Genomic DNA, 24733 nt, shown 5'->3' on the forward strand with positions numbered 1-24733 from the left:
ACAAGAGTATAAGAATTGCAGACAGAAATACAGTCAGTAAAAACACACTGAGCTATATCATAAATACATTTACCTCTGCAGAATCCTTAGTATTGTCCCCGGGCAACCATAAAAATTTCAATACTTTGCTAAGTAACAAGACAGAAAATGCATGTCTGTACACCCACCTACAAATTTTTGTCACAAATACATGGTAATTTTATGCTAGTTTTGCACCTGCATCCACAGCATTCACTAGCAAAATCAATGGAAAGGAAATGCAGAAAATAGCATCTTTATCAGCCACATCATTCCTCTTTAGGAACACACTTAAAGGAAAGTAGGCCCAACAGTACAGGTCACTTAAATATTCAAGGTTCTTAGCTTAAAGATTTTATTTGGGTTCTCCCCCCACATCTTCTGAGTGAATTTAAATAATGCCAAGACAATAAGCTAACTGGTAACTGGTGTATGTATCTTGCAAAAAGTAGTGGTCATAATAGAAACAAAGACAAAACTAAAAAGCTGTAACCAAAAGTTTATCAAAAGTTAATCTATTAGCAATAGCCAAAATGATGCTGAAACATTAAAGAAAAAAAAAAAATTCTCCAGTGCATCAATAAAGGCATCAAAACAGAGTCAATTATTGATGTAACAAATAGTTTTAAACATTTTCCCAAAAAGCATTTAAGATTCAGATATGGCAGAAAGCCAAACATATTTTATGGTTAAATACAGTGTATTTAAAACCTGTTACTACAGGTTTTTTCCTTTCAGAAAAAAAGGGTAATTAGTATTTACTCTTGAAAGTTCATAAAAAAATCATAAAAAGGAAGAAACACATCACACCTGCTGTGAAAAAACAGCAGAGATGCTATTTTCTAACAAATAGCAACTTAAAAAATAATTGAAGGATCTTAGGATTAACAACCTTGTCTTGTTTCACTACTAGACAAGCAAGATTAGGCACAGAAGTTTCTCACCCTACTGCACTGCAGCTTTCACACATATAGCAGGACTTCCTCTCAAATACTGGTGATGCTCATTTCTCCCTACCCACCACAGCTCTGACTCTCTTATGAAGCTCTTAATCCCAAACAGGAGGCATACAGAGCAGCAAAATGTCTGCTGAATAGCTTCTAGAAACCACCCTAAAAATGAAAGCTCCACTGTATAAATATTTGAAAAGTCATCTTAGAAACACGTTAGATAAAGGACAGATCCAGATCTTTATCTAGCTATGAAGAGATACATACACACATCTACAAATCTATGTATTAGATGTTACATTTATGTGTTGCAAACAATCATTCTGCAGGACTGAAAAAACCCATCAGAAACTTGTATAGCAAATCTTGCATTGCTAAAATCTGTCAAGGTCATCAGTTTTAATCTACCCTCTCAGTGGCAGCAGTCATGCCATACAGCATTTGCAGATGAAGATTTTCAAACAAATCATACAATGATTTGCATAAGTTAATATTCTTTCTAATTCTCTAAAACAATAACAATATAGGAAAGTACAACCAATTAATACCAACTTTTCTTTTAAGGACTAAAACTGAAGAGAAGCTTAAAAAGTCATTTTATTAAAAAAATTCTGAAGATTCAAAAAAGAGCTCCTATCACATAACAAACCACTACAAAATCACCTTACCTTATAATAAAGGGGACAAACGGTGCAGTGCTGAGTGCTGAGTGAGAGCCATCCATTGGAGATGGATACAGTCTTCCCAGGATTAAGAGCAAAAGAAACAGGCTTGGATGGATTTTCAACTCTTCAGTTTCACTAAATAAAAAGGTATAAGAAGCATTTGGTGAAAAAAAGCATCCTCCTTCACACTAGACTTGAGTCTCTTCCCCATTAAATAGCCTTCTGCATCTCTGGTTCAAGGAGTTATCCTAGGCTGATCATTGCATGGGAGTGCAAGCCCTGCTGGGACCAAATATGGCATCCAGTTCTTCTGCAGGGGACCCCTCTAATCAAGACACTTATGGCTGTATTGCCTTCACTTTCCCACAATATTCCAAGCCTCCTTTACTCCCAAATGTGGTGAGCTGCCTTAATTTTTAAACCGTATTAAAAACCTGCACAGATAAGGTTTCTCTATGAACCAGGAAACAGAGAGCAGAGTTACAAAGAGGTGGTTTAAAAAAACGTATTTTTATCAATTTGAAAGGAAATGTGTGTTTAGTAAATAACATGTTTTACTAAAGAATAGTTCTTGTCATTGACACTAAGGGTCTACTATTCATATAGTAAAAACAATCAGAAAACCAAGTTAAAATCAATACTTTTTTATTTATTTAACAATTAATAATAAGATACAAGTCTTAATCCACATTGAAAAAGCATTCAAGAGCAACATTTCAGACAGCAGTTTTCAATCTTCAATTGAAAAACTTCCCAAAATTTGCCAGTGACAACACTGTCACCTTTTACAACATCAGGTAGGGTTGACTGCCGTGCAGAAAATACACAACCTCTTTTCTTAGAGCAGAGACTGCAAAACATGGAATGACTGGTGAAACTCCTGCTTCCTAGGCCCATTAAACAGTCAGCTGAACCTCGCCCATAAATCAGCTGCTCAACTTCCACAGTTTATATCACAGCATTTTAAGAAAAAACAAAGCCAGCACTAGTTTACTTTAGAAGTTCACGAACCTGGAGGTAACAGCGTCATCCCAAATGGTATCATCTGCATTGATCAAACTGTAGCTCTCAGCCACCATTTGTGGAGCCTTTAAAACAAGATCAAGGACCTTCCCCAGAGTCAGTGTGCCACAGGCTGGAAAGTGTTCATGTGGTGTTACTTGAGGCCTCTATCACTTAAACATGCTGGGAAACCTCATTGTTAAATGTGAGACACTCAAATACCCGGGTTCTGTTTCCCTGAAAAACTAAGTTCCTTAACATCTGATCCTAAGAACACAGCAACTCTTAATTAGTCAACAGTAGTCCAATCTTCAGAGACTTAATGCAATGTGCCAAAGTTAAAAGAAAAAAGCCTTAGTAAAAACATTAGAACTGTATAATTTCAAGAAGCACTGATGTATACAATGACACTAGGGTGTTGAACCTTTTCACTTCACTTTGTACCTCACAGTTTTCTCAGACATAATCTTACCTGTTCAAAGTGCTGGTTACAACCTCTAACTGCTTGAGAAGGAAAGGATAAAGACTTGGAAACCGAGAGAAAAACTCCCTTCCTGTCATTCTGCAGAAACAAATGAAGAGGAGTCATAATTAACATTCTGCAGTAATTACTTACACTCAAAACATCAGTTTATTTGTTTTATTTCTGATGCTACAGTGAAGCTGGAGAGGCAGAAGAACCACACACACACAACGAACTCTTAAAGCATAATGTTTTCACGAAAAATAATGATAAGAGTGTAGTCTATACAAGTAACTGTCTCTATGTGTACTCACTAACATTTTGTCAGCTAAACTGATCAGGCCTTTCTGGGAAAAAGGGATCTTAGCCCCTTATTCACACCAAAAAGAAAAAGATACAACAGTTTAAACTCTGACAGTATTCTAACAATGTTCTGGTTGAACAAGAGAAAACAACACTTACGTCAGCATAGCTCATGTCCTAAACAGCTAATAGAATACACTTAATAGACATGAACTAAAAGATAGCTTCCTGATACTAAAATGCACCTCATAATAGTAATTCACAGAAGATTTGTAAAATGCAGTGTCAGAAGAGTCTGAGCTTCCATTAGCCTTCTTTCCACAGTGCTGCTTCCAGCCCATGGCAGTATTGACACTGCAGGCCACATTTCTGCTTCCTTAGGTGGAGCAACCGTGTTCAAACCAGAGCAATGTACAAACACCTCAGGAACTCATCCCTGGCCAGAACCAGAGTAAGGTGGCACAGTTAAAACTGCAACAGCAAATCAATCCAAGCTAAAAAGACGTAAGTAAAAATTTTCTATGTTTGTTTTACTATCTTTTCATCAGATAAAGGATGGCTTCATGGTTTATATGAAACTGTTCAGCATCATCGAAGCAAGAACCACTTGAATGTTGCTGTGAGGAAGCTCGAATTAGACATAGATGGTATGAAGATTAAAAAGACTTCCTTTAAAAATAAATAAATGAAAGGCCATCATTTAGAAAAACAAAGCCAACTGCAGAGCTTGCTTGCCACAAGATCAACAAAGATAAATGTTCCATGTTAGCATGAGTCCAATGCAAAGCTTCCAAGAACCAGACAGATCCAGGTTTGGAAAAATAACACAATGAGATGGCAAGACTGAATGTGCATAAAAATAAGCAGACAAAAAAAATCCTGCACGAGTAAACGAGCACATGGCAAACATCAGCACAACTCTTTCCAGCACTCAGCTAACATAACATGCCTTAGCCACAGGCCACAGGATAAACACAGCAAAACCAGACTGTTAGGTGCAAACAAATGTTCAAAGAGGGACTTTCCCAAGGCACTTAAGAAAAAATTCTATGAATATATATATATATACAATATAGTGAAATGCTGGAACTGAAAACAGGAATCTGCAGTAGCTCTAATAGCTACAAAGAAGATTTCAGATTTAAAAATTACATGGAACTATTAAAAGTGAATTAATGTAAATTGAAGCACTAATGAGGACAGTTAAAAGACATCAATACTGAAAATAACTGGCTATTTAAGCAGAAGACACTCATGCAATTTTTTTCTAAGTGTCCTCAAAACTTCAATTTTTTTGCACACAAAATATATAATAAACTGAAGATGCCAAGCCAGGGACAGCACAAAGCCTAAGATCTATCCAACCAAACAGCCCATCCTACTGAATTTTCCTATGTAAAACATTAAGAACTCAGTATTTATAAAGAAAAAGTTCTATCCAAAAATGCTGTAACATCTCCACCTCTTGTGCTACAGAGTGCAAAAAGCAAAAGCAGAATTGGGGTCAAGTTTCCTATGGAATGGATGGCCACTGCTTAGAAATTTAAGCGAAGACTACATCCAAGTAGCACAAGTACTTTTAACCAAGTCCAATTTTAATGTGTTAAAAATTCAGTATCCACATTTGAATCAGTATTAAATAATGGAACTGAATACCTTTACAAAGCCTCAAAATTCTTTGCAATTAGCATGGTTTCATAAATCTTTCTGACAGGAAAATACAATTATAACTACTGAAGTGGGTAAATTATATAACCTACCTAACCTCCTACTTGCTTTACTGCTCCAGAGCTTATTGATAGGCTAAGCCAGCCTAATCAAAACCACTGACAGGCAGTATCTGCAGAGAAGATGTCCACAGGCATTTTCAGAAAAAAAGGAGACACAACTGTCTGAGCAGACTGTTAAAGGGCCTCCAGTTCAGAGGGGAAACAAGAAACAATACACATTATCAGAAGTGCTGCAAAATTAAAAAGTGTGCTCAAAATACAGAGCATTAAGTTAAGTGTGAATCCGTACTTGGGATGTCAAGGCAAGAAGATGCACAACTGGAAATAAGCAGGAATTAAAACAGCTAGACAGTATGGAACAATACTGAGGAATTTAGTTGTTTCATTTTTTAATGCTGACCATGCTTTTTGCTCCTGGAAACATGTACACACAACTATTTGTGCCCTGTAATTGAGACTGGAACAACAAGAAGTATAATGGTTCTGCTCTTCAAAACTGTTCATGACACTAAGCCACATATTTTATATTAATTTAATCAAAAATCATACTCCTTCAAAAAACAGGTACTATCACTTTGAGATATGTCCCATGCATGTTAGTTATATGAACAGATTCATGGATGTACATATGCACACAATGTGAGTTAGGCTTCACATGTAACAGGCTATCCATGTCTTTAAAAGAAGACAAATCCCTGACATAGCTATAAAAGAACATATCAAGTAAATGTGGACTAAAACAACTCCAAAGCCACTGCCAACAGTCTTCATGCAACAAACTTTTTCTTCCAATTCTATGACAGATCTGACAGGGAACAATAGGCTTAAATTAAAAATACAGATAGCTACCTTCCCATTAGTCACTGACATAGCTCAAACACAGATTTTTGGCAACAGAGCAGCCATAATTAAATTCCTAAACCAAACATTCTGCAGATCACAAGATTTTACATCTACTCCCCTTAAAATGTCTTTATAAGAGAAGTAACTGAGAAGAGCCTTAAGATACTATTATTTTACCCCATGTCCAGCTGAAACTATTTTTATATTGCTTCAGAGATCATCTTCAACAGTATGTTCAACCACAGACTCTGAAATAGTATTTTCTTTTTTCCTGTTAGTAACTCTAAGAAGCACAATTTCACAATCCAGAATTTCAAACAGGATAATTGAGACTCAAACAATGAACTGGTGGAAGGTTATTCACAGAGAGGAAGTAGAGCAATGAAACACAACAGTTACCAATTGGCTGATGATGCTTACAATAAAATCCCTCTTCTCAAATGAAAAAAGTCATTCAAGTACATAATTAAAATGATGCTTAATGTAGAAAGGCTGAGAGAGAAACTAATGGAAGCACTTATATCCCACTAAATTCACTTGCAAAAATAATTTGAAGAACTGTATACATGCAGAATACTGCAGTACTTAAGATGCAGTATTTACACCTCACAGAGTTTCCAGTTTAACAATGTAATGTTTTTTCATGCAAGCAATGCTGCACAAAAGCCAGATGACAGAGTACAACCCATTCACAAAAGGTTTCATTTTGATGGCTAGACACAGCAGTCATGGTTTAGTACTCAGAAGACTGACTAAGAATGTATATGTAGGCAGACATACAGTAGGTTTTTTGCCATTTTCATTCAGTTCTCCCCACCTGAAAAGATGTTCCATTAACAGGAAACAGTAATACAGAAGTATCTTCTGTACCATGTCATATGGAATCAAGCTACACCCACCACTCCTAGCACTTCTGTGTGTGCCCTTGAGTCAAATTCTTCCTCCTAAATAGATTCTGGAACAGGCAAAAGGGGGGGAAGAAAAAGCTTTCACCGAATATGGAAGTCCCATCAACTGGCAAGAAGTTACTCTGAAGGCATGTGATGATAGGAAGGACAGAATTTAACAGCTAGCAATAAGCACTTGGAAAAAAACTGAATCACAGCTAAATTACAAAATCCAACTAATGCTAGGGATAAAAATGTAAAAAAAAAAAAAAAAGAAAAAAAGAAAACTCAAAGCCAACTGTAAGTCTGTAAGACTTCAAAGGAAAATTTGGTTTAAGCACGATACACAGTTCAGAGTGTTGATAGCGCTTCTTCAGAAAAGATGCAAAAACCAGTTCTACTTTTTCTGAAGTAACCTAACCCAGAAGCCCCTATTATACTCCTGAGTATCAACAGTTCTTCCATTCATTTAGCACCAGTTCTTTGGCTTTATCACTTTTCAGAACAGAAGCTGGAGTGGCTTAAATTAAGCCAAGAATAATATCCTTTACAGTTTTCATGTGCTTTGCTTGTGGCGATGTCAATAACATCAAAGTTCTAGAACCAATTCATAAATGCTGCTAAAACTGACATCTCCAGTGATTAAACAATTGTGTTTGTCTCAGTAGCAACTTGATGCCACAGAACTCTAGGGCTGACATCTATATTTATTTAATTAACAAAATATTTAACTAACAAAATATTCCAACTTTATACATAACAAGTAGGTGGATTATTTAACTGCATTTAAAAATACATTTAAGAATAAAATCATGGCTGTTGCAGTGTTCTTTTTAAAACTGTGCTGTACACTTAAGAGAACACTCCAGGAGATTAAAATTCTGCTGTGACATTGGGGCATACATATCATTTTATTTTGACATGTCAGAGATTACCTGCTTCTGTTCTTTCATTTATTTTTCAGAAGAATGAAGCTTTATAACCTTGTGGGCCGTTTTTAGTAACTGACATGTAAAAGAACATCTGCAGCAAATATGTTCATATTTGAGTATAACATAGGTGAGCTTTAGAGACAATCTTCTGAGGGCAGCAAAGGTTTCTAGTGGTTTTTTTGAAACAAATATTGCTAACATCTCATATCAGCTAGCAAATACATGGTCAGATATTTGATAGGGAAAAATAACACTACATTTAAAAATAAAAAATAGAACTGGAATGTGAAAAAATATAGACATGGCACAGTTAGATCAGGACCAAGAATATAGTTTTGATGAAATTTGATTTTTTTTAATTGTCTCCTGTAAAATCTACTTGTGTTGTAACAATCCTTACATTGGAATCATTAAGCCCATGTCAGATGATCCTTTATGTTAAAGAGCAGTAATGCAGAAACAAAACCCAACATACTCCTGGCACTGCAAGGACAACTGCTGCTGAAAGAACTTGAAAACCAGGACTGACTTTGTCAAAACTGTCATTCAAAATGATAGATTTATGTAGACAATATACATTTTACAAATATGCTTCTTCTGACATTGTTGATTTATGAAAAAATCCCACAATGCAACTTAACTAGGCTAACCTGACTAGACTAGGTTTTAGTTGCCCATTTTAACATTTGTGTTCTTTCCCTGACCCTTATCACTTATTAAACAGTTAGATGCTGTCTCAAAATATAGGAAGCCTATTTCCCTGCTAATAGATTTCAGAGTCTAAACTCAATAAATGGGAAACTTTTTTTTAACTACACAGAAAACACCAAGAAAAATACATATGGAAGACTGATTTATGCTGAGTTTATGGTAAAGACCAAAGTTGATTTCAGACATGCTTTAAGAATTACAATAATTTTTTGCTCCTTTAATAGGGCTAAATTATATTACAATCACCTGCATGTCATGACAGGATGAGTAACAACAATAAAGGTAGAGAAAACAGAAAGGTTCTAACCTTTCTGTTAGAAAGCAAAACTCAATTAATTTACTGTATTTGACTCAAGGGGTAATTTTATCTTGTATTTTATTATACAGCAAAACAGCATAATATTATACAACTAAAACCACAAATATGTAACATTTGAAATTATTCAAAAGTGGTAGTAAGGAGGACAATTCATAAAATGACAGACTTTGCACCTGGGATGAATAATCTTGAGCATCAGCACAGGGTGAAAACCAACTGGCTGAGAAACCAACAACCCTAAGGGAAAAAATATAGGGGTTACAGTGGATGCCAAGGGCACATCCTCACTGCTCACAGGGCAAAGCACACATGAGAATGTGGTCATTAGAGCGAATGCTGCAGCAGATGAGTGAGGCTGCACATGGAATCCCCCATCATGTTCTGGGTTGCCAAGTTCAGAAGAGATCAGAACAAGAGAGGGTCCAGCAAAGAGCTGCTCAGATGGGCATGGCCTACAGAACATGCCCTGTAAAAAGCTGAAGGAGCCAGGTTTGTTCTGTTTGACCAAGAGGAGGTCCAGGGTAGACCTAAAAGGAGCCTACTACCACTTGAAGGAATCAAAGACTACAGAGCTAATAATCTTCTTGCAGTAGGTACAGAGCATACAGGAAGGACCAGTGGTCACAAATCATAGCCTGGAAGTTTTAAATTGTGCAGGGGAATGAAGCACTGTTATTCACAATTTCTGTTATGAAATGTCCTGGAAACTTTGGAGTTTCAACTCATCCAAACACACCACTGACCTGATGGACTGTTGCTAGCAGTCAAGCTCTCCACGGGAATCAAGGAAACAGGACAAAGAGATCCCTTTATGATTTGTATGGCTCCACTTAGCTACTTCCCACTCTGCCACCACGATTATAACATTGCCTTCTTAAAAGATCTAGTTTTTCTTGTCTTCCTGCATTTGGTGGCCATCACAAGCCACTGCAAGTAAACAACAGATCCGGCTCAGAAAAAAATTCTTGAGATGTAACAGTTTTTATTAAGTTACTAATTTATTCTTTAATTTAGCATGAACTATTATTTTTGCCACATTGTATGACAGTATTTAAAATACTAGCTTGATGTAGAAATAAAAATAATCACTTAAAATTTTATTTCAGAAGTACTACATATTTATGAAAGCTCTTGATTAACAGTCCCTCTGAATGATCACCAGAGAACTATCACTTTTCTTACTCAGAGACAGACAATAGCAGCAGGCAAGTTCCTTTAGAAATAGAGATTAAATACAAATTTTAATTTGCTGCAGATAATTTTGTTTAAAGAATATACCTAAGAGTTAAATTCCTGAAATCACATACTGTCTCAGGATTCATGACAAACTGCTTTCAATAAAAGATTTCACACAAAAAAAAGAATTTTAGTGCTGCCTTAGAAGGGAAAATGGCCGTGTAATTTTGTGGGAGGCCACAATGAAGCATGGAAAAAACAACTGTAAAAAAAAAAAAAGGGGTGTAATGCATTGGCTAATAAGCCCAAGAGCAAGGATACGGAAGATTATTGCATACTTGTTTTTCTAGACCTAACATGATACAGGACACCTCCTCTGTGACAAAAAGGCACTATTTTTCTGTAAACTCATCAAATCAGTTGCAAAAAACAATTCAGATTTCATTTCTACCCCAAATGAAATGGAAAACACTATGAAGGGGAAAGAAGCGCCATCACAAAGATGTGAGGTTTGGACCTTTAATAAAGATGTGGTGACTGTACCTTCAGTAAGTCTAACATTTGTTTTGTTAGTAATTAGAAAACACTTAGATCCCAGAACAGTAAGCAAAATAGTTTGAGTTCACTGACTTGAAAAAACATTCTTCTATGCTACACAGACCTAAAATAAATACTTAAAAGAAACTAAGAATATGCCACTATATCTTGCTTTTCATTTTCCTTCAGACAGAAGTGCTAGAATAAACATTCATACCAGTTTATGCTGCTGTGTTTTTATGAGGTTAATAACTGAACTGTCAATCAAAACCTGTATAAATACAGCAGCTAAATACCTTCTGCTTTAGAGGCACTTTTATTTACAAGAGAGCTAGCCAAGATTTCTAAAGGACTGCATGGTCTGGTTTGCTTTGATCTCTCTTGTTTTGGTATTTATTGCACTCTTTGTGTGAACAGGTATGGAAAGAGCACCTGCATGAACAAAAAAAAAAAAAATCAGGTAAAGTGTGACTTAAGAGGAATAATTATGCAACACACAGTTCAATAAAGTAACTTGAGAAAAGCACTTCTACAAGAGCACTTTTGCTGCAATGCTACATAGAGAAGTATGCATACAGTGGGTTTACAATAAAAACAGGGGACCAGCACTTAAATCACAGATACAACTGGGCACCTATATCAACACATTAATCACCACTCAACTTTGCTACACATAGAAAAATGTTACCTTTATAGATATGCATGTATTTAAAACTGTATCTAAAAATGAGTTTAATTATTTATTTTTATATAATTACTTTCAACAAACTTTTTTTTAGGACATTCAACTGTGCATGAGTATATGTACATACAAATGTATGTACCTAATTTTGCATATCCTAAAATTAGGATATATGCATATGAATATATATATATATATATATATATATATATTTAGAAAGTCTCCAAGAATTCTGTTCAACTACTGCCTATAACACTATTATCTTTAGTCTCCTACCATAAATTTGGTATTGTAAATTTCAGCTCCAATAATCCATAATTTCTCTCTGGCAGTATTCTGTGAGGAGTAGCTGCTTTTTACTTAGCACAGTGGAGTTAATGAATAAAGGATATGTTTAATATGCATGGATCAAAACAGAATAATTACTTCCATTCATACTAATGAAAACTTTTATCACTGCAACAGAAACTAAATTAACTACTCATGTGGCTAGTAATTATTTACATTAATTTTTGTTTTATGGAATGCATTTTATTCACTTGGTAGAAACAAAAATTAACATTATGGCCCTAATTTATTTAAAACATATGAATGAACTGGAGTTAACCTGGGCAAGCATATATATTTTAAGGATGTTTCACTTTGGGTAAACTTTCATTCAGGTCATTTTACCACGTTCATCTCTCTATTTTCTGGTGCTGACTGAAAGCAGGATGTTATGAAGATACTCCCTGTTTAGGAGAGCAGAGATACACATTTGCACAGCAATGATTTAACTGCGTTTTAGGCCCCAGAAATGTGACTGGGATTTATGTGGGTTATTGCTTTTCTGACTCTGTATAGACAAGATAAAATCTTGAAGTAAAAATGGTTCTGTAGATTTTAGGTATTTTATCAAAAAAAGAAAGACATACAGTGTTCCTAAAACCAGCAGAAATCATACAGACAGAGTATCTTCAGCCTCAAGAAGAAAAGTCCTTATTTTCTGCTACAGGGGATTTCAGAGTTTTAGTTTAGACCTGCAAAACAGAGTAATTAAGATGGTAACAGAGGGATTTGTTTAGGAGCTTATTTTCAATTTCTTTCCGTTTCTGCACAAAACTTTCATAAATTTTACCTAAAGCTTACAAGTTAATAGCACCTCATCATCATTATTCTTGTTATAAAGGCACTTAGGGATCCTGTTCAAAATAATGTTTAAACAAGCATATTGTTATTGAACTATTAATCAGCAAAAGCCGTAACGGTTATCTGAGTCAGCCTGAACTTTTGCATGTTTTCTTGAGACAGTTCTAAGATTAAGTCTTCTAAATCTGTCAAAGTCAATTAAAAAAAGAGAGACAGAGTACTAAAAACAAAAAGTTGAACAAAATAAATGTGGCCTATTTTTGGCAGACAGAAGGGCAAGGGTTTTTTTTCCTTAATAAAAACAACCCCCTCACAAGGCAATGTACTGCAACAAATCCTTAATAACTACTTTGAAAGCAGTGAGTGAAAGAACAAGTGAGGTAACACAGAGGCTTCAGGCTGCAAAAGGTGATACAAAAGGAGCCAGAGGAAAAGCACCAGAGGCAGTGAAATGGCTCAGTCACCTCACAAAACCTCCCTGTCAGTACACAGTATTTCAACTGAAGAACTGCAACAGGCCAACACTGCCAGAGAAAATCCGCTAGGGAATCACCAACGAGATCCAAGATAAGCAATCCCAAGCCCTGCCCAGCACACAAGCCAAGAGGCACAGAGCTCAGCGAGGCCCTTCTGTGAATGGAACCATACGTGCGCATCCCTGCATCCCTGCTGGAGCCGGCAGCAGAGGCTCAGCACTCCTGGAGCCACAGCCTGGGCCATCATCCCTCACACAGAGCTGTACTCAGCTGGCACACGGGGATTCTGCCACTGGTGTGTCTCCACCGAGCGTTTAAGGACTGGACTCACTGTGAGCATCCCCTCCAGGGCACTCACCTGAGAGCTATCCCATTTTACCACACAGCCTGACCATGTTAGTACCACTGAGGTTTCTTTGATTTACCCCAAAAAAGGACTGGCCACCCCTCTGCGGGCAACCCTGACCCATCCCAGAAGTCCTACAGAGCTTAGTATCATCCACTGAAAATGTCTAATAAGCTTGCTATTAAGGTTGACAAAACTTCTTTGATGTCAGACAGACTTTTCAGGTGCTAAGTCAGAAATACTGTGTTAGCCTGCCAGGAATGAGATCTGTAACAGGAATCGTGTACATACGATGTAGTCTATGTATTTGAAGCTACAACTCAAAAGGAGCTTAGAGAAAAGGAAGACAATATCAGATTCATCTAATTTAGGGATAATGTTATGAAAACAGAGGTTTACATGAGAACATTCACTTTTTAGTGTTTCCCTCTAACTTTTCACAAAGTTAAATGTGATTCTTTATGGTATTAAAAACCTTAATGTTAAGGAAAAAGCATATAATTTGTAAGAAAAAATAGACCAACTTAAGTGTTTTTAGAAGTTAATTTGATTTCACTCAGTGAGCTTCAAGTGTGCAAAGCAAGACTTACTGAGAAGTGCTGAACACTTAACTTTTAATAAAAACAACAAAAGCAGAGGGCAGTCATGCATGCTGACTGCTCATGGCCAGCAGGGCATCTTCATAACCTGTTAACATCTACATAGTTTTCATCTTACTGTAATTAAAAAGATAAGTTTCCCCCTTCCAGAGTTTGAAGTCATTAACATCTATTGATAGCTATAAATGACAGTTAAAAAGACAATGTAGATGGCAAGAAGTTTTCTTTCTTTACAAATAGATCTAAACCAACACTACAAACATGGCAACACTCATACTCAAATTTTAGGCATTGTGAGTTTTAATTCCACAGAAAATCTGTGTTGACAACAAAGAATTTTCTTGCATATGCATTATCCCTTCACTACATTATAAATACAGAGGAGCTTCCCTCCTCCCAAAATGCAAATATATACATCAGTTATGAAACATAAAAATCATCAGGTTGCAAAGTACCATCTCAGCCTTACTTAAAATCCTGGTTTTTAATTAAAGAATTGAAACTTTCCTTCTTGAAACCTCCTCCACCAAGGTGAAAAGCAGAGGGAACTCTCCCACTTCCCACTCTTTCTTTCAATGCCAGCCTATACCTGAGGCCATTGGTCACTCTTCCTTAGGACTCTGCAACATTTGCATTCCAAATCAAAAAATTCCATTTTCAGATAAACCAAGATGATCCTTTTTTATTAGCATAAAGACTGAAGCTTGTTCTAAGTCAAATGGTAAATTGCCTCAAAGGCAATTCCTGATCATGCTTAACCTTTGGGATTTTATCCTTTGAGACTGGGGCTAGGGAGGTTTATTAAAAAAAAAAAAAAGCCTGAATTACCAAAAATTTTATAAGAAGAGTCTAATCAGATATCTGATGACAAGTGTCTTGTTCACTAACAAGCAGTAACAGCTTTAATTAGCATTGCACTACAGACCAAAAAGGTATCTGACATATATATATGGAAGTACCACTATTATTACTGCAACTCTTTTGGAAAGAAAATAATTCCTCTATGATGAGAAATTTAATTGCATTCCAAAATTAATTTCAATTAAGTGTACATATAAGTTGCTTTAACTATCATAATATACATACAGCTTCATATCAAGACATTCTAATTTTTACGTGACACTGGAAACTATGATCAACCACAGCAAAAATCTATTTTAGATGATTTGTAATCTGTAGCAACACTAAGATGAAAAAGAAACGATCACGAAAGAAATGGAACTATGAAGCACACAATACACTCCAGCTCCTTTGAAAGTGCATGGAATGAACAAATCTACATTGCAAATTGACTGCACACGAAAAAGAGAAGTGGCTATTTAACAAAAAAACATTATTGGCCTATAGAACTCATTCCTGTCCAAAGTCCTATTCAATCAATTCACATTAAGCCAAGCACATTACTCGGGTCTTTAATGTGCCCCTCAGGGTGGTGCCTCCAAGAGAGCTGCAGAAAAACTTTCTATATGGGTGTGTAAGGGATAGGACAAAAGAGAATGGCTTCAAATTGACAGAGGGCAGGATTAGATCAGCTATTAGGAAGAAACTCTTCACTGTGAAGCACTGGAACAGGCTGCCTAGAGAATTTGTGGATGTCCTGTTCCTCAAAGTGCTCAAGGCCAGGTTGGATAGGGCTTGGAGCAATCAGGTCTAGTGGAAGGTGTCCCTTTCCAGGGCAGGAGCCTTGGAACCAGCTGTTCTTACAGTGCTCTTCCTTGACGTCATTCTGTGATGCCAGAGCAGCCAGGAGGAGGAGGTGCTTGGAAGCTGGGACCCTCTCCTGAGTCACTGCCTGGGTGGAGGGCAGATCCCAGGGCACAGTTCAAGTGCTGAACAGCAATGGGGCTGGGGGATCAGCTCACAGCTGATCCCACCTTAGCCAGGCAAGTTAGGATGCAGGCACAGCAAGGAGTATTTTCTCTAAAGCACACCATGATGGTACCTGTGCAGAACACACTCTCTGTAACCAAATATCAATAGGCACAATGCAAAGACTTCTTTCCAACCTTCCTCAGTACTTTCATTTTATGTGGCTAGAATTTCACTCCAAGTCTTGTACATTTTAAGTTAGTATCATTTTAAGAACGTTGTATTGCCAAATTAAGTATATAAAATCTAAACTAAACCCTCTACAAGGAAGTGCTAACTGGGCCATTTTACAAATGTAAATTCTCTGAAATTCAGAACATCATTTAGCCAACACACACATACACCTACACACAGAAGCATTAAAAGTTTTAACAGTCTTTCTGAGAAAGAGAAAAGCCAGAGAAGAGTTCTAACTTTATTTTCACTAGAAGAAAAAGCTCAACATCGATAGTTGCATGGACCACTGAAAAGAGCCTTCACAGAACTCCTCTCTACTTACAAGACTGCACACAGCTGTTATTTTTTCCAACTCATCTTCTTTTTCATCCATGCTAAAATTAAAAGGAGGCATCAATACTTCTCATGTTCCAGCAAAGCCTCCTTCTGAAAGTCTACACAAACCACCCCAATTCTATCAGTATTATAGGAACTCTTGAGAAACCAGTCAGCAGGCCCATCTTTAAGAGAGATGCCCAGAATAGCCCAGTAATAACCTAACTCCCTGCTGACACAAAAGTGACAGATTTAACCTCCTAATCTAAAATCAGGTAAACTGGAAACCTATGCAGGGTCCTAAAGGGAGAGTTGGTCTCTAGACATTCTGTCCCTCAATGTAAACAGAACATCCTCAAGGCAACAGAACAAGCAGTCTAAACCCAGGTGATGTTCATAAAAGCCCCTATACATCCAAGTTGCTAAGTGCTTTGGAAGCAGGGAAAACAATACTTGGTTTTAATACCAAGTATTAATACATGAATTTAATACATGTATTTAATACATGAATTCTGTTTGAGCAAAACACTCCTTGAGTTTAAAACTCCCGAAGAGAAGCCCAAACACAGCTGCACCCAGGGATGAGGCTGCAGGGAGCTGTGCAGTAATGGTGACACCTCGTGGTGCCAAACCACAGAAACACAAACCTCCCTCTTCCTAAACAGCCCACCTTATACCCACCTGTGGGGTTCTCCTGCAGACACAGGAACTACAAATCAAATCTCTGCCTGTTTTCACACCTCCTGTATCTCACAGACCTGTCTTAAGAAGTGTCTTCCTAATCCCTGTGTCAGAGTTTTGACAAGCACACATGGAAAGCAGCAGAAGTGACTTCATGCAATGTTTAATGCACAACTGCTAAATGAACAGATGAAGAAAATAAAGCCAGCCCAGCTTTAACATCTTTTGGTTAAAATTACTAAATAAATTACTGTAAATAAAGTTTCAGGGGAGCAATTCAACAGGGCCAGTTACATAAAAATTAGCATTGTCATTAATAGATTTAATTCAGTTACATAAAAGATTCCTTTCCCTCATTCTGGTATCTCCCCTCTCCAGCAGACACTCAATGCATTACCTTCTGCAGCTTCACAAACAGAAATCTCAGATTTCACAGATCATCACACTGAAGCATTTGAGAAGTCACTTCGCCTCCCCACTGCAGAAGTTAGTGACAAGTATTTCCCAAAGACACAACTTTTAAAAAGCAGGGTGTCTATCTCTTTCAGCAAGTGTTCGATACAAAAATTAAAGTAAAAAAAACCAACTTTAAATATAAAACCAAAGTAGGAAGGCAAGAAGTGAAAAGTACTTTTTATTGCTCTGCTTGGGCTTCAGGAGGGTTACAGGAGTGAATTTAGAAGTGACTTGGGTATGTGACAAAACAAGAATAATTTCATGCAGTAGAGCAGCTAACATTTCAAATTGTTTTGGGGAAAGATTATTTTCTAAGGGAAACCTCCTTCCAGTTTCCCACCTGTATTTCTTACTCACGTTCATACATGCACAGTAACTAAGTTTTTCAAGTGACACCTGAAATCAACTATTTCATACAGCTAAAATGGCACCTATGTAGCACCTAAAAGATGACAGACCAGTATCATCCCAAGACATTTAGTTTTTCAAAATATGCATGAAAAATTTATTAGTTACACAGATCACCAGTAAGGAACCACTATAAAAAGGGTGGAATTTCTGAAGGCAAATTTTAACAATTGCCTTCTTTCAGAAACTGCATGCCTTGCCTGTGATGTGAAAATCCATTAGGAATTTCTGAAATGGTTACCATAATATCCATACCATGAACACTCTATGACCCCACGGGTTTACCCAGGAATATTTTTTAATGAGTTTATTCTACATCCAGGGTTATTTTCACATCCCTCCTAGAGCAGAAACTTCAGTTACAGAGCACAGGGCATGGATATGCTTCGTTTGCTGAAAAAGCTAAAGGAGGAGGCCCAAAGAAAACACAGGGTTCCTTGTGCAGTAACTGGAGGTTGAAAAGAAACTGGAATGCTAAGGACTGGGGAATTTTAAGAGTCAGAGGAGAACTGTTTTCACATGAAGTGAAATAGTAAGGGATTTGAAGCAGGACTACAAACACCAAGGCTAGAATCCCTTGAAAGAGAAATGGCTCTGCAAGCTGCAATTTTTAGAGCTTGGAGGAAAGAGAAATGATGGTGTTCTAGAGCAGGAAGACTAAGGGGAAAATTAAATAAGTAGGGGTGAAATTAACTCCAGGCCTGCTCTAGAAGGAAATGAACATATATGTAACCACTATTCTCTTACACCCCCCTTCTCTTAGGCCTCAAGAGCAATAGGTCTGTTTTGTGATCATGAGAGCCTCTGGCTTTTGGAAGAGCCACTCGTAGCAAAACCTCCCAACAACATTCCACTCCTGTGAAATTGCACCTGAGTACAAATTAACTCTGTGTTTACAACAGATATTTTTGTCCCTATCACTTACTTCTTGGCAGTATGGTTTAAGCAGAGCTAGATGTTCTTGTAACATCGTGATTCAAATATATCCATAAAGTAAGCACCATTTTCAAATTGCTGTTGGCTAAGGTCATGTTTTGCAAACTTCTAATTGCTATGAAATGAAGCTTACCTATTTTTTTTAGAATTTTCATCTTTCCCTCTTTTAACTCCAAAAATTCTTGTAATCAGAGCGCTAAAAAGAAGTGTAGATGAATTTCGTACCTAGAGGAAAAATAAGAACTATGCTTGAAAAATCCCTTTGAAATGTATGATTTTTTTAAATACAGCCATTAATGTACAGACAAAAAGAATAACACCTGCGTGAAAAGCATGCTACAGGTCAGCACATGGAAACTATGAATTTAGAGCATCCTTCCAATGAAGATGGTACTACTGGAAAGTTCAGGTTCTTTGGAGATCTCTCTTTATTATAAGGAATACATCTATATTTTTAGTGGTTCAAAGCATTCACCTTAAGCACAGCAGATCATGAAGTATTCTACCTGAACATGGGATCTTTAATTCAAGAGCAAAGTAACAGGCAGAATGAATGCAAATACACTTCTTACTAGCTAAGTGCACTGACTCAAAATTTAACAGCCAGAGAGACTTTAACCTATAAGGTAATCTTTGTCCCTACTTTTTCTGGATGTCAGCAGTTCACATTAAGAAAAATTAAACAAAACCAAAATTATTACTTTTTTGCAGGTCTACATTATTTTTTACTGCACCTTAAAATATTACATTCCAGAAATTGTGGTAGTGCCATTTATAAACATGACCAAAGCTTCAATGAACAGGACCACTCTATATCCTGTTAAACTAGAGAAGCAAAATGAAGAATTAACTTACTGCCCAGACAGGTGACATAAACCCTAGAACTGATGCTTTTATTCCATCTGCAACATAAGGCATGATGTTTTCACCTAAACGTGTATCCCTATACAATGCCCGGAGGATATTTAAAGCATGAACCTGTGGTGGGAGAAGAAATATATGAAAAATATAAATTAATTAGTCAATATCTTAAATTTAACTTATGTAATTACAACAGTGGACATGAAAAGCAAAAATAATCTATATACACATTTACAGCACTTTATTTCCATATTAAATACATTAAATACTGCTACTTAAAAATGCATTAAAATAGTGCTGCAGTAAACAATGTTAACAGCAGTTACAGTTAAAAACATATTCCTCTAACAACTATAGTCTAGGCATTGCAAGTGAAGGCCAACATTCTTTCATCCTTAGCTTATCATGGCTGTAAAAATAACTTTTGAAGATCAGAATCATCTTTTCCAACATTCTTGACACACTGCAGATACTGTGAGAAAAAATAAACTACAGCTCATAGGATGGCAATATTAAGCTAAAACTGACAGCCAGGCTTGCTCTACCATGTGGAGCATTTTCTGATATTTCTCTACCCTCTGTAAGGGAAGGTCATAATACATGTAGCTTCATAGACTTTGACACGGCTACATAAATTTATACCAGCAGAAAATCTGGCAGAGTGATTAGGACATCCTTCTGTGTACTGGGAACAAATTATGGCTTGCACTTACAAACAGACAGAAAGTAAATGATAACATTTTGAAGATAAAGGTCATGCCTTTAAAATAAGCTTTTTTTAGTATTCCAAATGTATGTACTTATGTTTTAGAAGTTACTAAGTATGACTAAAGTCAGTTTTCATGTGGTGTTTTACTATGATTCATGCATAAATAACTCATTTATTTACTTTAAATTTAAGCAAGACTTGCTTGTTCATTTACAAACTTGTAAAAAGGAAGTTACTTATCTATCTGTTTAGAAATATACTCTAGGCAGTAAATTTCTCACATGAGACTTCATTTGCTGTACTAGAAAAACCTATGGAATTATGCCCAATCCATTTTTTAGCATGTTTTACAGTAACTTTGTAACCTCTACACATGCAAACACATTTTAAAATCTAGCTATAGGCAGGAAGAACAGAACACCCTCATTAAAAACACACATTGTTTGAAATTGCATAAACACACTTTTGACATTTGCCTTTTGATGAGAGGCTGAATTTTACCTGTGGAATTACACTTAAAGATTCATTCAAAGGTGCAGCCAGAGATATCAATTCTTTCATTGCCATTTTCAGCAAATCTGTTTTGCCCTTCTTTGGTTCTGATGCCAACAAAGCCTATAGAAAAGAAGAAAAAAATTAAAAATCTGATGTTTTTAGCCATTTTTCTATACTACCAGTTCTGCTCTCACTCCTGCATTTACCATACCACAGCCTAGCTTCTGAGCATACAGAATGACTAAGAAAAATTCGCAAAAAATGAAGTTACGGTTTCACCTCAGCTTTGTTCAAAGCTTGTCAGTATAAAAATCACAGCATTTTGGTCAGCAAAAACATCTGCTATGCTACACATACTTACATTTCCTAGTATTGATATTTTTAAGGTTAGTAACACCTTTTTGAGATGAAAAGGGCTGGCCAAATAATAAATTTGGTTTGCAACACAGGATAAAACAAGAAGCACATTTTTGAAATAAGGGGAGAGATGCATCCATCTGTATCAGTGGATAGGATATCTAGCTGAGGTAAAAATACTCTAGATTAGTTCCCTAAAATGCAGGACTGAATTTAGAACAGTCTTTCTCTCTAGTAGCTCTTGTTGAATTTTTCCAAGTTAGGACAAATGAATAATCATAAATCATTTATTACCAATAAAAGATTATTATCCATTTGTGCTTTGGGGCCTAGAGTCTGTTCAGCATCAGTAAGAACCAAATGAATTACAGAATTTAGGCAGAAACCCCAGAGTAGTTTCTGCCAGTTTATCAATATCTTTAATGATAGGAGAAACAGAGGGCAGGTGGGGAAAAAAAAGTAGTTCATGAAATATAAAAGAGAATGACATGAAGAATAAAAGTTTGTCATGTTAAAGCTGAAAATCGTGTTTTCCCACCCACCAATGGGAGCTGCACCTTTGCGCTACTCATTAATAACATTCCTATTTTAAAGAGGTCATGGAATGGTTACAACCTCAAAAATTACATATTCTCATTAAAATAGATGTGTTTTAGATTAACAAGAACACAGCACAGGATGTAAATAGCAAAGAGACCACACTGCAGTAATAAAACAACCTTCTTTTACTACTGTTAGGATACATAGTACAGCTTATATTTTTATTATCCAAATTCCACATGGCATTGAAGGTTCAACTCATTTTACTGAGCCTATGGACACATTCAAAACCACTTCCAAAGAACACTACCACCTCTCTTTACTATAAAATTACAATATGAAAATAGTTTATTTCAGACTAATCCCAATGTTAATTTCAAACTTTCCTGTTAACTGACTAAACTTTGTACTCTTCCGGAGCTGTGAAAAAAGAAGTCTCTGACCTATTTATCCACAGAGCTGAGGCACAGAGCAAGCTTTGCCTTATGGAATCAGTAGGCTGACTGCAGACTACACATGCAGTGGGTTATCTCTGGGTCCACCTAGTCCTTACAGTAACGTTTTACATAAAACACTGATTCAAATATGCTTTTTTCCCCCCCCACATTGTCAAGATTAAAACTAGATAATATACACCAGATTCAAACTGTGTGGTGTGAATGGGGAAACCAGAAAACACGAAATCACCGAATTTCTTCTGCAGATAACTTATAAGTGAAAAAGATATTTAACTGCTGAAACTAAACAGGAAAAAGCCAGTGCCCTACTTCTGATCTCTGCTGCCTTGCACACACATCTAGCAAAGCCAGGAGCAGCCTGTGACTGACATAAGAGGTCAGACAGAAGCTGGCTGCCTCAACTTTCTCAGGGCAAACTCAGAGTGGAAAACAAGCAAGATGAATTATTCTGGCAGGGAGAGCTTGCTCCCAGCAGTCCCTCGGATCCCTGGAACGTGCTTGAGACTGTATTTCAGAGAATGGAGAAAGTTACAAACCATATTGTTACTCTTGGACTCCTGTCTTAGAAAACTGGTTGAACATCAAGATTATGGAGGTTAATTTACGGGAAAGCAAATATGGCTGCTTTAAGGAACAAAGGAATTAAAATAGGTGCAGTATTAAGAATCTGCAAAACCAACTCTGCAGTGACTGACCCCACAAGGATGTAGATGAGCTGCTGCATACTAATGTGGGACACTCAGCAAGAGGTGACACTTCACACAGAGAAAAACACTGCCATCCTGCCATCCGTCCTGAGCTTGGCTGAAGTCAGAGAGGCTGAGATTAATGGAGCTGAAGGAAACACAGGGAGTGGGAAGAATGTGACAGCATGGCCCCATGTTCACAGATAGAAGTCTTCAGTAATGTACTCCTTCATTGCATTTAAGACTGCCAGTCAACACCAGTCAGTGTGACACTACTACTTGTGCCTTATTGCTGTTGAGTGGCCTTCCCAAGTTCTTTGCAGTATTTAATAGGCCACCATTTTACAATTCTGTGAAGGTCTGTTCATATTCTACCAGCCTCCTGCTTTGCACTGAAGTCGTACATAGTTAACAAAGCCCTACTTAATCTGTGAATTAATCTATGAATTTGCCAGAATTATTACAGTTGTAACACAAAGCCTAAACACAGGCTTTAGAAATCTACCACAAGACAAAACTCTCAAGAGTCAACAGAACTGAGGTGCCAAACATAGTTCAATTAAAAACAGCTTCTTGACTGTACAAAGGCAATCAAAGTCTAAAAAACTAAACAATTGTTTGATCAAAAGGGGTTGAAGTGGGAAAAATAAATATGCAATTTCATTTTTTTTTTTTAATGCCCTTTCTGGAGAATACATTTTCATCAGAGGCAGTGGCATTAGCTGGTACCTGTATGTAGAATGGAATTCCTGCACTCCGCCTGGTTGCACACAGTGTGGAAGAAGGATCACAAGATTTGATTTCTTCTAACACACAGCTTAGCCAGTGTTCTGGCATCTTGTGCAGACTCTCGCTGTTACATCTACATCAAACAGATACACAAGAAATATGAAACAAGTAAATAAAGCAAGGACAAAGTCAAACAAAACATTTAGCAACCTTAAGAAATATTTCTTACAGTATGTTAACATCTCCAAGCGCAGACACAGATTTTTATTATGAAATCAGATAAATTTTAAACAAAATTGTAACTTTTTCCAGTGTTGGTACAAGTAATATTAACCCTACTTATTAAGTGCCACACTAGCAAAATATATTTAACTTAGCAGAAAACAAGACTCTGTGCTTTGCTGCAACAATTCTCTTCTGCCAGAAATTATTACCATGCTCTGGAGAAAAAAGACAAGGACATATGCACATCAGCCACTGTGTAGGAAGTGACACTTCACAAATTCATATCTTCGTTGCCACACAGCAGCTGCTGTGTGCCCCTTACACTAATATTGGTGTTTATAACCATACAAACTGAAACTGAAGCCCCTCAAAGTAAGTACAAGTTATGTAAATCACCCTGCAAGCCTCAGAGCAATGGAAGGAATGATAAACAAGACATAGTGCCCTTTTCAATACTAAGTCAGTCAAACTTTTCACAAAGCACCTAAACTGCTCTCCTATCATCAAATACTCCTCCTCTGCAGTTATAAAACTCAGCGTTGCCTGAAAGCAAACGACTTCCAAGGACAAGGAAAAAATTCAAGTCAATTTCAATTACTGGTGCTGTTCAGTTCAATAAAATGTACCACATTCAGTGTGCAACATTAGCCCATTAATCTTATGTCAATGTTCCAAAAGGATCATTCATTGTTACAAAAAATTCCTATTAACAGGACATAGTTATTAAAACCTGTCACACTGTTTTGACACGTGCTTCAGAGTACAAGAAATAATTCAACACTATGGGCAATACAACTGCAATTATCTCAACCATGCAGGACTTGCCTTACCTAAAAATATAAACCATAATTACATTCAAGATAAAGTAGTAAGACCTTAGGGTAAGACTAGAATCAAGTTTTCTATCTGGATGACCGAAATAAAGAATTTAAAAGCAAAGGTGAAAGGCAGCAGATACCTGTGTGAAAACCAAAATCTAATGGAAGCTCTGCATATATTCCTCCCTTCTTCATCCTCCTCTTATTAAAGCAAGAATTTACATTGGCTAAAAACCTGATCATGAA

At 36.7% G+C, this 24733-nt stretch overlaps 1 protein-coding gene across 4 annotated transcripts in view; it reads right to left on the bottom strand.

Moving 5' to 3' along the window:
* THADA (THADA armadillo repeat containing) overlaps positions 1 to 24733 on the bottom strand; it is a 151757-nt gene that overhangs the window by 98508 nt on the left and 28516 nt on the right. For 2 of the 4 annotated variants that reach the window (XM_021526433.2, XM_021526432.3), the window contains exons 23-28: positions 23445 to 23577; positions 20681 to 20794; positions 19465 to 19587; positions 18743 to 18834; positions 3108 to 3197; positions 1637 to 1768 (exon numbers count right to left, since the gene is read on the bottom strand). In XM_021526433.2, the coding sequence (XP_021382108.2) occupies positions 1637 to 1768; positions 3108 to 3197; positions 18743 to 18834; positions 19465 to 19587; positions 20681 to 20794; positions 23445 to 23577 (684 nt within the window). Of the gene's footprint in view, positions 1 to 1610; positions 1769 to 3107; positions 3198 to 9485; positions 9751 to 18742; positions 18835 to 19464; positions 19588 to 20680; positions 20795 to 23444; positions 23578 to 24733 lie in introns of those variants that run through there. The other 2 variants (XM_077781904.1, XM_077781905.1) reach the window with 2 other exon arrangements.

Source organism: Lonchura striata, chromosome 3 (assembly GCF_046129695.1).
Source record: "Lonchura striata isolate bLonStr1 chromosome 3, bLonStr1.mat, whole genome shotgun sequence".
Classification (NCBI taxonomy): domain Eukaryota; kingdom Metazoa; phylum Chordata; class Aves; order Passeriformes; family Estrildidae; genus Lonchura; species Lonchura striata.